We start from the raw sequence: 15,000 nt of genomic DNA on the forward strand, positions 1-15,000 counted from the left end.
GACTATGGGCGATTCACGTTTTTCCAGAGGTAATGAGAACGTTCGCTTCTCACGTACGTCTGCGGCCGCGATCAAAATGCAAGAGAATACGGAAAATCTGAAATCCACTCATTACGGTTCCGTCGCAGGTTCTCGCTTTCGGAGTAATCTTTTAATCTCGTTTAATGAATTCGATCATCAGCAGACCGCTCGTTATCACTTCAACTCGCCACTTCATCACGGGTGCAGCAGCGCGGCTAAAATGAGCGCACGCTAGATTAAAGCACAGCAAAAATATGTCTTAAGTAAAAAAAATCTGTCTTTACGTTTGTACCGCCGTATAAACCTTTTAATTGTTCATCTTTTCTCAGGGTCAGCAAAAGCAGCACAATGCTAAATTAAAACCAGCTCGAAAAAACACCAACGAAGCTCAGGGTTACACCTGAACCTCGGATCCTCGCTCTCTAAAATATTCCTCGATATTTACATTTCCAGCATTTCTAACAAGACACGCAGGGTTTTTTTCTCTATGCAACAATTTCACCAGGTACCTGATGACAGATGGCTTCGTATAATTATACACGCGTTTAGAAATACAGCTACGAGAAGATCCAGATCACATTGTGTTTTTTTGTAATGAGTCTGCATGTGATTATTATGGGATTTCTCATCCTCAAACCAACAGGGATGCAAACTTTTGCAATTAGTTTGTATACGGAGTAAAAAAAAACTATGTGTTAGAAATAAAAAAATTACAATATTTGTTTTTCTAATAGTTCACTTAATTGTTTAATGGGGAAAAGATTTAATAACTTTTATTTGAAGCACAATGTTTAAATGAGTTGGTGCTTATATATATATATATATATATATATATATATATATATATATATATATATATATATATATATATATATATACATTTATAAATACATATTGAATTTATAAAAAACAAACAAGTATATAAAATTAGAAATATATCTTTAATGAATATTTTACCATTTAATTTGATTTCTATTTTAGGTAATATAATAGTAAAATCTGTAAAATATTAAAGGACAAATTAATAAATTGATTATTATTTGATTTCAAGATACATAACAAATAAAGAAAGATAATTGGCAAAATAGTTATTAATATATATTTATATTAATTAGGGCTGTTTAAATGAAATTAATAACGTGTTAACACAAATAAATTTTAACGGCCCTAATTTTATTAACGAGCGATAAATGCTGCGTGCATTTCTGGGTGAGCATTTTTTATTACAAATATAAATAAATATATATAAAAGAGTTGATATAAAAAAATTAGTAAGTTCCACTGGAAAAAATAATAATTAATCGCTTAACATTTGTTTTACTGATGTGCCAATTCTCAAATCCAGCAACAAAATTCTCCATGATGAACACATCCGGCAAATAAAACTGTCCGTGTGGAAACATCGCAATAGTTCTGTTTAGAGTCCTAATGTTTTACGCAATTTAAAACACGAATATTTTATCTTAATGCTTTATATATATATATATATATATATATATATATATATATATATATATATATATATATATATATAGCCCTAGCAGTTTTAAAAGCTCAGCTCCATCACACTGTATCTGTATCTGATTCTCCACAGAAAGACAGTGAGTGAAATCTTTTCAGTAAAAATATAACAGATCTGAATTGGTGAAGACGTACAGCATTAATCCACCATAATGGAAGTAACGAGCGCCGGAATCGAAAAGGAGAAAAAAATCCACGTGACAAATAACCTTATGACAAATAACCTCAGTGCCACTAGCGCTGTAATCTATTCCACAAATACTCGCAGGAACCTCATGCATTATACATTCCCCATTTTTAATTCATGGGCTCTTATATAGTATGTATTTAACGTCTTATATGTTTCGTTTGCCGACGCTGGAGCTTGTGTGAGTACACGGCGGGGTCAAGTGCATGAACGACCCTGCGAAAGAACCTTCTCCGCCTTCTGCTTCACCTACAATGCTGTGATGGAGATGAAGACGGGGAGACGGTGAATAGTCTGCGCCTGACATGAACACAACGTGGTGCAGATCGTTCCGTTGACGTTATGAGGCCATTAAGTAAAGGCAACAGTATTGAAAGAAAAGTGAGTTTCTTACTGCGTATCATGAGCTCCGCTTCACAAAGGTCACTGGAATACACTCAGGGTGCATCAGGAGAGAAAAATTACAACAGGTGCCCTCTATTAAACGCGTTACGTGCATTTTTATTTGCACAATTGAACCACGTAATAAAAGAGCTGACATTTAGTCTTCAAGGTAAACTGATCAGAGATTACAGTTCATCGCTGCTGCATTTCTCGCTTTTTCACTCAGAGAATGCAGTGTATACACACACACACACACACACACACACACACACACACACACACATTATGGGTCTAACATCTTAACCACTGAGCTACCTCCCCAGGTACTCATTTAGGTGAGGTGAGGAGGCCTGGAGTGTGTTCACATTTATCCCAAAGGTGTTCAAAATTTATTGCAGGAGATCTTCCATTCCAACCCATGGGAAGCAGATCTTTATGGAGCTGGCTTTGTGCACAGGGGCATTGTAATGCTGGAACAGGTTTGGGTCTCCATCAGCACAAAATCCATCAGTTGCTTCATCAAACATTCTGGCTTCACTCCAAGAAGTTCATATGGATCACTATGTGATTTTCAAAAGCAACAACAGAGGAACAGGAAATGGGAGTCCCACACACTATAAATGTCTTTTTGATACAAAGCTATTCAGTGCACAACATTCTCATACAGTCATTCCAGAACAACCCTGAACCACCATATTCTACCAGATTGTCTGTGATCTCCAAATATGTTGCTCCAGTTTGTATTACAGTATATTTTTTATAATTTGTGCAAACGTCTCCAGAACGGACATGAGTAAAAAGTTCCAAATGAAATTCTCTTTCACCTCCAGGTTAGGATTGAAGGTTAGATTGGCTGTAAGCATCCAACTTTAGAGACGCACAAAAGTCCGGAAAACTACTCTTTAAATTCGTTATAATTTCTATATCAATAGCTACAGCAAAGAATCTATAAACATTAAGATGTTTTCAGAAGGCGATTGTGTTTAATGTAATTATCATTGCCACTTACACACACGCAGACACGGCTTCTCAGGAGACTACAGTGTTGAGAAGTGCAGAAGATTTTTGTAGAGCAAGCAGTGGGGAAGAGAAAACTGAATGGCATTATCACTTGCCTTTATCCACACTCATCTACAGCTCAACATCTTGTAATGCACACCTCGCTGTATAGACTGCAAATGTCTCAAATCTCAAGCAGTTTCAAGTGTCACATCAATAACCAGCTTTTTACAAACACTTTAAAGTCGGGCCTGCAGTACACCCCTGAGGCATTCCTATTCCCAATGATTATCTGTGTTCGGGTATACACTGCAAAACAAATTTGCAGATGTGGTCAAACATTTTAAATTTGTATAATAAATGAAATGCTTTCATATGCTGAAGTTTGCTATCAAAAGACCTATGGAAGGAGTCTCCAGAGTCAGTGGTGCTTTATACTTTCACATGTAACTTTTTTTTTTACAGCACAGTGAAAAATAACCTAGCGATGTCAGGAATCTGGGGTCAGACATAGTACAGTTCCCCAGGAGCACAGAAGGTTAACTACCTTGCACAAGGGCACCAAGAGTGGCAGCTTGGCACTGCTGGGGTTTGAATCCCCAACCTTATAATCAATAACTCAGAGCCTTAACCACTGAACCACCCCACCAGTGCTTTGTGCCAGTAAGCAATCAAGCTGCTTCAGGATATTCTTTTTCTGAAATGCTGTTTTTCTGAAACACTGTATTAATATGATTAATTAGGACAATACAATGGTGTTTTAGTGCCATATAAAAAAAAAAAAAGATTTTTGAAAATTGAATAAAAAAGATTGCGAAAATAAAGTCATAGCAATACGAGAAAAAATTTGCAGCAATACAAGAATAAAATTGAGGCAATACAAAAATTTAAATGTAGCAACACAAAAATTATGAGAATAAAGTTGTAGAAATATGAGAATAAATTTGAATGTCCAAGAATAAAGTCGTAGCAGTACGAGAATACAATTTTATCAATACCAAAATAATGTCAAAGTTACGAGAATATAGTTGAACTTATGAAAATAAAAGTCGTAGCAATATGAAAGAAAGTCGTAGCAATACAAGAATACGTAGCAATACGAGAATAAAGTCGTACCATTAAATAAGTATTTAAACTGCGAGAATAAAGAGATTAGATTTTTTTAAACGTGCCACTTAAATGCTGTCGTGGAAAGAAAACCTGTTTGCAGGTGTAAAAAAAGAAAAGAAAAGAAAAGGAACAACATTAAATGTAACTGGAAAAGGATAAAAGTGTGCCACGTCTTTGTTAAATAAAAAGAAAATTGTGATCGCTGAATTGTGGTTGTTGTATAAGAGGAATAAAACACCTCCTGGTGTAGAGTTACAGGGAAATAATTGTACAGTAACAGTAGCTTTACACTGCATTGATTATATTCCTATCACAGCCCACCTCCTCTGTTTATACAGAGTGTATGAATAAATATCCATGCAGATACAGCAGAAATGTTCAGATGCCTGAAATAGCTTGAAGAGGTTTCAACCTCCTACATAAACCCAAAGTAATAATACACTTAATCTTTTACATGGTGAAAAAAAGTCTTGTAATTTCCCTCTTTATTCCTGTAAGCGTGACTAAATAATAAAATAATAATAATAATTGGCATCTAATTGGATTAGCATGCTTTACCTGGCCTGAGCTCAAACTCAAAGCATTGTTGTGAGACATTTCAGCGAGGTCAGTACATCTCAGAAGTGACGCTCAGCCCCCCCAGGCACACGTAAACATTTAAAGCCCGTCTCTAAAGAGGTCACTAGTTGGCCGCGAGCAACGTCATGGTGGATTAGGACGGATCTGATGCTCTCGGAGAAATGCGAGCGGCTTTCTGCACAATGGATTTACACAACTGGGTGAGGAACCTTACCAGTGTTTGTACGGTAAGTTCCAGTATGTCCTGGACCAGGAGGTTCTGCTTGACTCTGACTCAAGCTCCTCATTGGGCCTTTCTGGTAAACCCGGTCCTCATAAATGGGCTCGATGTGGTGCTCCGGAGACTGTAGGGGTCTCAGGTCAGGAGCCGCATGGCTGTGTTGACTGCTGTATGAGCTCCGAGATCCTGTCGGAAGAAATAACGTATCAAATCAAAGGTCCTGGATTCCCTGATATTTTTCCTGACTTGTAGAGTCGACTACAGGGTGTAGAGTAGAGATGAAATTTGATTAGATGTGTATCATATGACGTTACACCACAAATGGGGTCAAAATCACAGATTTAGAGATGACAAGAGATGAACTTTTTCTTTTAAAACAGTTTTTTTTTTGGGATCGTCTGTGTTTTACCAAACTCAAGTGTCCCAGGAACAAATGTAACCTTCCCGTTTATGTAATTTTATATCACGTGCTCGTTGTTTTACGACTACAAATGAGACACAACATGCAACAGCCAATCAGCTTTCTGTTATTGGCAAAACTCTCAGATTGTACCACAGACGTAAAACAGATTTAATTTTTCAGTTAGATCGAAGTGCAAGTTTTGCGATACTTGCTTCGAAAAAATTCATTTAGGGCTTGGTTAAGGTTAATACGCTAACAAGGTATTTGTGTGTGTGTTTTTGATATCCTGAATGTGGGTCTTAAATTTAATTCTTAATTGTGCTTAAATAATTAACTTTGTGAAACCTGTAGAAACCCTGTCAGTAGTAATAATGTACACATAATTGTTTTTAGGAGACAAAAGGTTTTAGCTATTTAGCTAGGTTCTAGCTATTTGTAGGGAAAACAATGGGATTATCACTAGGGTTGCACAATTCTTGAAATTTTCAAGAACGGAAACTTCCCATAGGAACTAATCTGGAATTAATAGGAATAAAGTGGAAATTTAAAAAACTGCAGGTGAGCCAATTACAGGGAACTTATTAACTAATTTTGGTTAAAACAACCAGATTTAATTCAATTTTAGTTGAATTTCTCTCCTGCACATTCATCAGTCATGTGCACACAGCACACTTACTGCAAGGTTACTGAGGCCACGCCCCCTACATACACTTGTGCATCCCTCCATAACATAACACACATCATTTCTTCAATCCTGCACATCAAAAAGTGAGCTGTTGTGCAGCAGAATAATACCATTGCAAAACAAATACACTGACTAAGCAGACATGCATGTTAGATAATAATAAAAAAACTGTCTAAAATAAGACCATCTTCCACAAACAATCTCCGGTCACCAAACATCTTCCAGGCTCTGACTATCACAGGAATATTGCAGCCAATACCGAAATGCGTTCATACAGTAGCCAGCCTGTGAATCAGATATGCTAAATGTAAGCTAGCACTAGTTCTATGACAAATGATGAGGCTTATAGCTCAAGCTGTGATGTTCCTTCTTCTACCTTCTGCTAGCCAGTTTTTTGTTACTGTCAATTATTATCATACAGAAATGTAGTACTGTTCAAAAATTAACACATTACAATTTTTTATGTTTAAAAAAGTAGTCTTATATGCTCTTTATTCAAGCCTGCATTTATTTGTTAAGAAATACAAATTATTTTTTTTATATTGTGAATATATGGAATAATATCTATAATTGTTCTACTTACAATTAAATCATAGTGATATTAAAAATCTGATTTTTTTAATCTGTATTCGTTTGCATGCATGTCAGCTTATGACCAAACAAATTGTTTATATTTATGTTTGTATGTGATATGGTTTATATAAATGTCCTAAAATTTCAAAGTAATTTCCATAAATTCTCAAAAAATCCTGGATTTTACCGGAAATGTTTTCAAATCTAATTATCACCCGCTCGACTAAAGACTCTTTTCCCAAAGAGTTCTAAGTGTCTCATCAATATCTTACAAACATTTTGGCCCATGATACACCCTTGAGGCACTCCCATACTGACTGATGTGTGCCCGTGTATACAGTGCAACACACAAAATCTGCAGATCTTGCTCCAGCTCTGCAGATGGGTAGATCGGTGTCGGGTGCCATGCCTCGTTCTGCCATAATGCAATTACGCAAATGTTCAGACAATAAGAAGCTGCAGTTAGAGTGGTTTCTCGCTCTAATCACCTTATCAGTGTCAGCCAGGCGACTGTCTCTACTCGCTAAACCAATTCCTCCAAATGCTGGGGAAAGATCTTCAGGGGGTTTCCAGAAAGCTCTGTAAAAACATTCACCATCTGGAGAGCACTGTCTACATATTCTACTTCACAGAGCAGCTGCTTTTAAACTCAGAAGAGTCTGAAAAACAGCAAGCCAGGCAAAGAAACTCGTGTTTGGGTGCCCTCCTGAGCTGTTAACACGGATACTTAACATTGAGAACGTATTAGACAATAAAGAAAAGCATCTCTATTCCGTTTAAAGAACAGCCCCTCGAAATTTGTCAGGAAACCAAAGAGATTTTGCCATAGAGTTTTGACTGAGAGAATACCTTTTGTTATTGAATAATATTCCTGTCCGTAATATGTTTAACGTCCAAACCGAGGCGGCATTTTTTTTTCAGCCAACAAAATCCTCGCTTTTCAAAAACGCCCTCCAAAGTGGATACATTTGGAAACGCGGTTTTTGCGCCGCAGCATGGACCGTGTGTGAAAACGGAGGCTTTTGGAAATGACGATGCATTTCTTTACGCTGCCGTGTCGTCTGAACGAGCTAAAAAGCGATTAAACGGCGGGCGTAAATGACGCCAGTCGAAGCGTTGTACGTTTTTTGCCCGTGCAGGGATGTGAGCAGTTTCAGACGTTTCAGTGTGGATGAGCAACTTTTGGGAAATGATTAAATAGGAAAGTGTGGACACAGAGAGTTGTTAGACAAAAACACTGCTTTCAAATGTGTTCGTATTAGCGTTCGATAATGGTAGCCTCCCACCCTGGATTGCTTCAAAGAAACCAGGAAGTTTCCAGACAGGCTCTAGGAATTGTTTTAAGAGCCAATTTTTGTATCCAAGTACTTCCTCCAGAAAGATTTGAGAAAAGCCAGAAAGACAGACAGACATCCAAATAAATAATGACACACCGAGAGAAAAGATAAAGTCCTGAGCTGTGAGTAAGTAAGCTTTTCTGAAAGGCTAACTCTCACTAGGCAACTTTTCCACAGCCAATTTGGAAACAAAGCATTTCGTCCAGGTAGATTTCATTAAAGGCAGGAAGACGGACAGTCATACAAATAAACAAAGACAACACACACGGACAGAGAAAGATAAAGTCTTGGGCTGTGATTAAACGAGCTCTTCACCAAGGGCAACTCTCACTAGGAAACTTCTCTGCAGCCAATTTGGAAGCTAAGCACTATGTCCAGGTAGTTTTCGAATGAAAGCTCTCGTCTTCACTCTCCTGTGCAGTTCCTTGTGTACATTAGCACAACATTCCCCTGAAGATAACTTCCTTTAGAGGCTGTCGAAAGATCGACGTCAGCGCGGCTCTCGCCACATTATTCACGACATGATGAAACGATGTACGTGAAAAAAGAAATTCACAGGAGTTTGAGAGCTGTGGGAATGTGGGACTGCTACATATTCATTAGAAAGAGTTCAAAAACAGCTCTCTGTCACCTGGCGGAATGAAACGTGGAAAACTGCAGCATGCAGCTGAATCAAGGAAGCGAAGGGGGAAAAAAAAGAGACAGCCAAAACTGTCTTCAAGTCAGGATTAGTGGTTCCTCAGCAACCACCACTTTCAAGCAATCCTCTGCAGTAAGGCCATGTCAGGGTCCTGGTGGATCTACATCGAGGGAATATACCTTGTATGCAGGACATAATGAATACTGTGAGGAAGAAGATCTTCTCCTGCACAACCTGCCAGAACAGGTGAGGACTGTTTCTTGTTTATACTTTCTATTAGTTGATTGGTTCATAACTCCTGACATTTAGTCATATTCCCATTAGATGTTTATCTTTTTACCTCATTTTATCTTCACCAAGTTCCCATTTCCTGTCTGATGTTTTTACTACTTACCTGCTGTTGTTTCACCATTTCCTGTTGGTTGGTTTCTGTTCCCTGTCTAAAGTTTCCTAATTCCTGGTTGTTCATTCCCATTTAGGTGAAAGTGATTCCTTCAGGCTGGGTGTTTCTTATTTATCCTATTTATTCAATTTCCTGTTGACTGGTTCCATTTCCTGCTTGATATTATATTAGTTGATCATTTCAAGCAATCTATAACTGCTTGAAATTTCCCATCAATCGTTTCCTATTTCCTTTTAGTTGGTTTCCACTTCCTGTCTAATGTTATTTCATGTTATCCAGTTCCCATTTCCCGTCTGATGTTTCTTATTTCTCCTTAGTCGGTTCCCATTTCCTGTTGGTTGCCTCCCATGTCCCATCTAATGTTTATTTCTATTTAATCGTTTCACTTTTTATTTGTTTCTTGGTTCTTATTTCCAACAGGAGATTCCCTTTTCAGGCTTGACGTTTCCTATTTATCCCCATATTACAATATTTCCTTTTAAATAGTTCTATTTCCTGTTTGATATTCCCTATTTCCCTCCATTGTTTCCATATTTTCTGTTTGTTGATTTCCATAACTGCTCCCATTTTCCATAGTTTTCTCTCATTTTCTGTTAGTTCCTGTTTGATGTTATTTATTAACCCTCAATTGTTTTCTTTTTCTGTTGGTTGGCTCCCATTTTCCATCTAATGTTTATTTCTACTCAGTTGTTTCCCATTTTCTGTTCATTAGTTCCCATTTCTTGTTAGTTGGGTTTCCGATAGATGAACAAACGGTTGGCTGGTTCGTATTTCCGGAATAATGTATCCCAGTTTTCCTCAATTGTTGCCCATTTCCCGTTAATTGATTTCCATATCTGCTTAATGTTTTCCATTTTCCATCTTTTTTCCCCCATTTCCTGTGTGATGTTTCTCATTTTCCCTCAGTTGGTTTCCAATAGGTGAACACATGCTCCATTTCCAGTAGATGATTCCTATGTCATGCTTGGTGCTTCCTATTTATCCTCAATTGTTTCCCATTTCCTCTTAGATGGTTTATATTTCCTGTATGATGTTTCTTACTTCCTGATATCCGGTTCCCATTTCCTGTATGATGTTTCTTATACCTCCTTAATTGTATTACATTCCTGTTGCTTGGCTCTCATTTCACATCTAATGTTTCTTATTTCTACTTAATTGCTTCCCATTCAATTGAAAACAGAGTTGGTTTCCATTTCCATTCATGCAGCTCCAAACACTCAGTTGATCTGAGGGACTTTTCTCTGTTTCTAATCACTTTATAAACATGCTGATTCTCCCTCAGGCCGTGTTGAGGAATAGTTTTTTTTTTGTGTAAACGATCATTCGGCCAACACTCAGTAAGACTTCTCACTACTGGTAGTATCATTGTTTCCTCAAATGAGGTGACATCGAAAACTGCATCCTCCCACTCTCCATCAAAGCAAACCTCCATACTGGTTTGATGGACAGACTGCAAAAAACTGAGAACCACCTACTGTTCTATAAAAAAAATAAAAAGCAAAAATTATTCCAGACTTTTCAGAAATTAATTCCAGGAACTTCTGCAGGTGAACAGACCAGGGTTTCACCATCAACCTTTTCAGGATTGTATACCACCTGAGCCACTTCGGAGAAACAGATCTGAAAGCTGAAGATGGGTAAATGGTGCCTTCTTTTCTTATATGTTCTAATGGCATGGCAGATTTGCAGCATTCTCACAGTAAATGTCTGAAAAGCTCGGGGCAACAGTAACACTGCGGTTCTGCTGTATTATTAAGCAAACCTACGAAGTGTAATTCTAAAAACAGGATAGTAACAAGACATAAAGCCCACTAATGGAGGCATAAATTCCTTTCAGGGGATAAATTTCCTTCATTTCAGAAGAACATGCAGGCCTTTTCTCCGCTCTGTCAATCTGCTCAGTCTTCATTCGAAGTGTAAATTGTTCGCAAGCGACATCGAGTATTTTCTCATTCACGGCAGATCGTGTCCTTCTTTTTCCCCACTATATGTTTGTGCTGATGTCCACTGTATGTAGCACGTTATTCTTACTGAAGCGGGATTACACCGTGATTCATCAGCGAAAAAAAAAAAATAATGCCATGTTTTTCAGATTCGTCTGGGGAAACTCACAACTGGGCCAAATCCTGACAAATGCCTCTGCGCGTAGAATCAAATCTTTTTCTAGTTTGTGCATCCTTTTTCCAGTCCATTATCTCAAATACAGACATCCAGTAACCAGAAGAGGGCACTTAGACCTCCGACCTCTTCAATTACCATCTACGAAAGGTGACCTGGACGACTGAAAGGCTTCTCCGACAAACTCGATTCTAGTTTCATCTAAGCTTAAAAGCTCCCACCTTTCACCTAACCATCATCAGGAGCATGTCGTCTGACCAGAGAGAGGAGTTAAAGACATGCTGCATGCTCTGCAAGGGTTTCTGCACCACTTAATTCACCCATTTTATATCAAATTGGCTTTCAGTACCATTTTGGCTGGACTCTGAAATGCGCGAGGGCGTGGCTGGAGATACCGGTGGAGGAGAGGGAAAGGACGCTTTGCAGAAATGTAGTGTGGTTTTAGATGCTGGAATAAAAAATGGCAAGGTCTAAGAGGCACTGAATGTGATTTTAAATGCAGTCATGTGGCGATTTACGATGCCATCAACAGACATAAATGTCTCAATACAGAAAACATCATCGTCTACGATAATATCGTAATTGTTGTTTTAGCGAGTAAATCACAAAACCCAAACAAATCCTAAACCTACAGAGTTTCTTCTTTCTTTCACTGCATGTGATTCACTGCATTCAGAATGATCACAATTTCAACATATGTGTACATTTAGATCATTTGATATAGTTAATCAATATCACATGCAAAATCAGCATGATATCGATTTTATACAACAGTTCAATAAACAAAAAGTCAATATGAAGAGACTTATTTGGACTCCACATGGCCTTTTTTTGCTTTGTTTTCGCCAAAAAAAATTAATCCAATCAAAGCCACAGCTCTGGTTTGCGTCTCTGAGCAACATGATGGTGTTTAGTTCCTGAATCACTTACAAAAATGACTCGTTTATTAACACTGGATTTGAGTTCACATTTTAAGGATATTCTAATTTTTTTGAGCTTCTGTTTCCTCTGAATTGCAAAAACTAATTTTATAATTTTTTTTAATAATTTTATTTGCTTGGAAATAGCAAAAATGTCTTATTATTCTAACTGAATGATTAAAAGTAAGAATTTGACTCAAAAAATATGCACACTTTTAGAACAAAAAACTGGCTTTAAAAAGGTCAAAACAGAAAATGCAGAATATCAAATATTTTAGGAGTCAGCACAATACATGCTCTTCAAAATAATGCCTAATTACTGTTACCGATAAAATACCAAAAATATCCAGATAAAGTTTTTTGTCCATATCGTGCACCTCCAGCTTCAAAAGCGGCGTAAATAACAATCTGCCACTGAAGATCAAGAATTCAACATTGTATCGATTCGTTCCATCACAATCCCATTCCCTCTTTTTTCTCTTTTTTTCACTGACAATTCAATAAAACTTGATAAATCCGAATAGCACAGGTGATGCGTGGAATCCGAGCCGTCCTCCGTCCACGCTTTGATTTTTGTGTCTCATGTGTCACTCTGTGGGTTTTATCAGACAGAACCTGATGTGCAGCAGGTTTCATAAACCTGAAATCGATGGCACTGAGACGTCAATAACGCTCGGAATCAGGCTTGGAATCAGCTGTGCGTTTCCATACGACGTCTCGTGCCTCGGTGTATCGCTCTGTGGTTCTCGGGTTTTGTAGGAAATGACCTGATTATCGCGTTAAACATCAGGATCATTTTCACCTCCATCACAGGCTCGAGGCCTCGTGAATAAACCGAAAGCCGAGATTATTGAGAGCTTTTTCACGATTGTAGTTTCAACTCAAAGGCTGATTTTGGGCCGTGCTTTCGAGTATAAAAAGCATGGGATTGTGAGGATTTGGTGAAATATAATCAGATCAGCTCATCACCTTCTCTGTAAATATGTTCCTGAGCGTGGCGTGTGATCCTGAATGCTTTTTCTTTCATGATATCGGCTCCAAAAATGTGCAGCAATATGAAGTCCAGCAAAATGTGGTTTGAAAGAGAAAATGGAAGACTGTCATTACATACAAGGTGGAATCAAAAGGTTTCGGGACTAACGTGTTTCTGACCCACGTGCGTTACCACGTCTACGATTTCATCACAGACAGCAACTTAGCAGGAAGAGCAAACGTGAAATTCTGTGTGAAACATCTGCCACAGGGACTTTTGACATTTGACATACGGCGACAATGAGTGCACGTGCACTTCAAGAGTGGAAGAAAATTGTTGGAAGTTGGCGAGAGATCAGAAAGATCTTTAACAACCTTTAACCCTTTCGAAATTGTCATGATGCTCGTCTGAGAACGTTCCATGTGATCTCACCTCCGCAACCACCCTACTCGCCAGATCCGGCTCCTACGGACTTCGCCCTCATTGCGGAGATCCGGCATGGATCGCAGAAGGTGTTTGACACACTTCACAAAATACACTTCCAGGACACGTTCCAGAAGAACACTTAGAGCTCTGCATTGCTGTGCAAGAGGAATGTTTTGAAGGTAATAAATAAAGTACTTTAGAAACGTTTTGCTACCACCTCGTACATAGACTTGACACTGTTCCTGTTCCAGCATGACAATGCTCCTGTGCACAAAGCCAGAGCCATAAAGAGCTACTTTAAATGGGTCAGAGTGGAAGATCTCCTGCTGTAGAGCACCAAATCTACGCTGGCTGCACCCCAGACCTCCTCGCCTCACCTACATCAGTAACTGACTTTACTAACACGCTTGTAGCTGACTAAATCTCCCCAATATCTAGAGGAACATCTTCCCAGAAGAGTGGAGCTCATTATAACAGCAAATTAAAACTAAATGCGGAATTGGATGTTAAAAAAAGAAAAATATAGCTCAACTTTTGTTAATAAAGTGTAAGTCCAAGAAATAGTTATTTGTTTGGAGTGAAAATGAGTTCCAAGCTCCACCAGTGTTCTTCTAAACATCACCCAAACCAGCAAAATCGATCTTCATAAGTAAAAAAACAACATAATTATTTCATTATACATTCATTATTCTTTTCTAAATAAACAACTCCAGGGTAATCACACATTCCAGGATTATTTATTTTCTTTCTACAGCACATTGGTGGTGTGTTTGATTCCTAGGTATGAGAAATTAAAATAAATGGTTCCAGTTTATTTCCAAATTCTGAGCCGTATCTCCTCGTCAACTCCTGCAGACTGTACGGAGTAAAGCATCCTCTAGCTCATTGATGTGAAAACAAAAGACAGCGTGCTGAAATGCAGCCACGGTGTTAGGAAAGAGATGCCAATACGGAAACGAGCTAGACAAACACTCCAGACACGCCGCCCACCAGATCAAAACATGGTTGGCACTCACCGGCGAGACTCCCGGGCCTCTGCAGAGTAGCGGTGGCGTACAGCTCGTGAGAAATCTTGTACTGCTCGGAAGAGTGCACCAGCCTCTTGGTGGGCGAGAGCGTGGCGTAGCTGCCTACACTGAGCTGCTGGTGCAGCGGCGAGGCGTTGTTGGACGGCGATGCCAGGCGGATGGGTGAACTCGAGGCCGGGCCGCCGGCTCCCACAGCGTTTATAGGGGAACTGCTGCTGTAGGACTTTGCGAGCCTTGCAGGAGAGGGTTTGGGTGAGGAGGACGAGGAAGAGGAATGCAGCCGCTGGCTGGTGGCGTAGGCGGGAGCGTCCGAGGCCGAGCCCAGACGCTGGAGCTTGTTGGCCGAGCCGGTGGCCGTGCCAGAGGGCTGCATGGAGCTCAGGGGAGAGCTGAGGCGAGGAGCAGGCAACGTGGAGCTGGAGTAGTAGATTCCAGAGGCTGGACATGCCTGCTGGGGTTCAGGGCCATGGCTC

At 39.0% G+C, this 15,000-nt stretch overlaps 1 protein-coding gene across 4 annotated transcripts in view; it reads right to left on the minus strand.

Moving 5' to 3' along the window:
* Window positions 1–15,000, minus strand: part of ctnnd2a (catenin (cadherin-associated protein), delta 2a) — a 219,696-nt gene that overhangs the window by 102,439 nt on the left and 102,257 nt on the right. For 3 of the 4 annotated variants that reach the window (XM_046833631.1, XM_046833630.1, XM_046833633.1), the window contains 2 exons: window positions 14,516–15,000; window positions 5,016–5,207 (listed from right to left, as the gene is read on the minus strand). The exon at window positions 14,516–15,000 is cut by the window's right edge and continues 29 nt beyond it. In XM_046833631.1, coding sequence (XP_046689587.1) covers window positions 5,016–5,207; window positions 14,516–15,000 — 677 coding nt within the window. The remainder of the gene's footprint in view (window positions 1–5,015; window positions 5,208–14,515) is intronic. The other variant, XM_046833632.1, reaches the window with a different exon arrangement.

This window comes from Silurus meridionalis, chromosome 21, assembly GCF_014805685.1.
Source record: "Silurus meridionalis isolate SWU-2019-XX chromosome 21, ASM1480568v1, whole genome shotgun sequence".
Taxonomy (NCBI): domain Eukaryota; kingdom Metazoa; phylum Chordata; class Actinopteri; order Siluriformes; family Siluridae; genus Silurus; species Silurus meridionalis.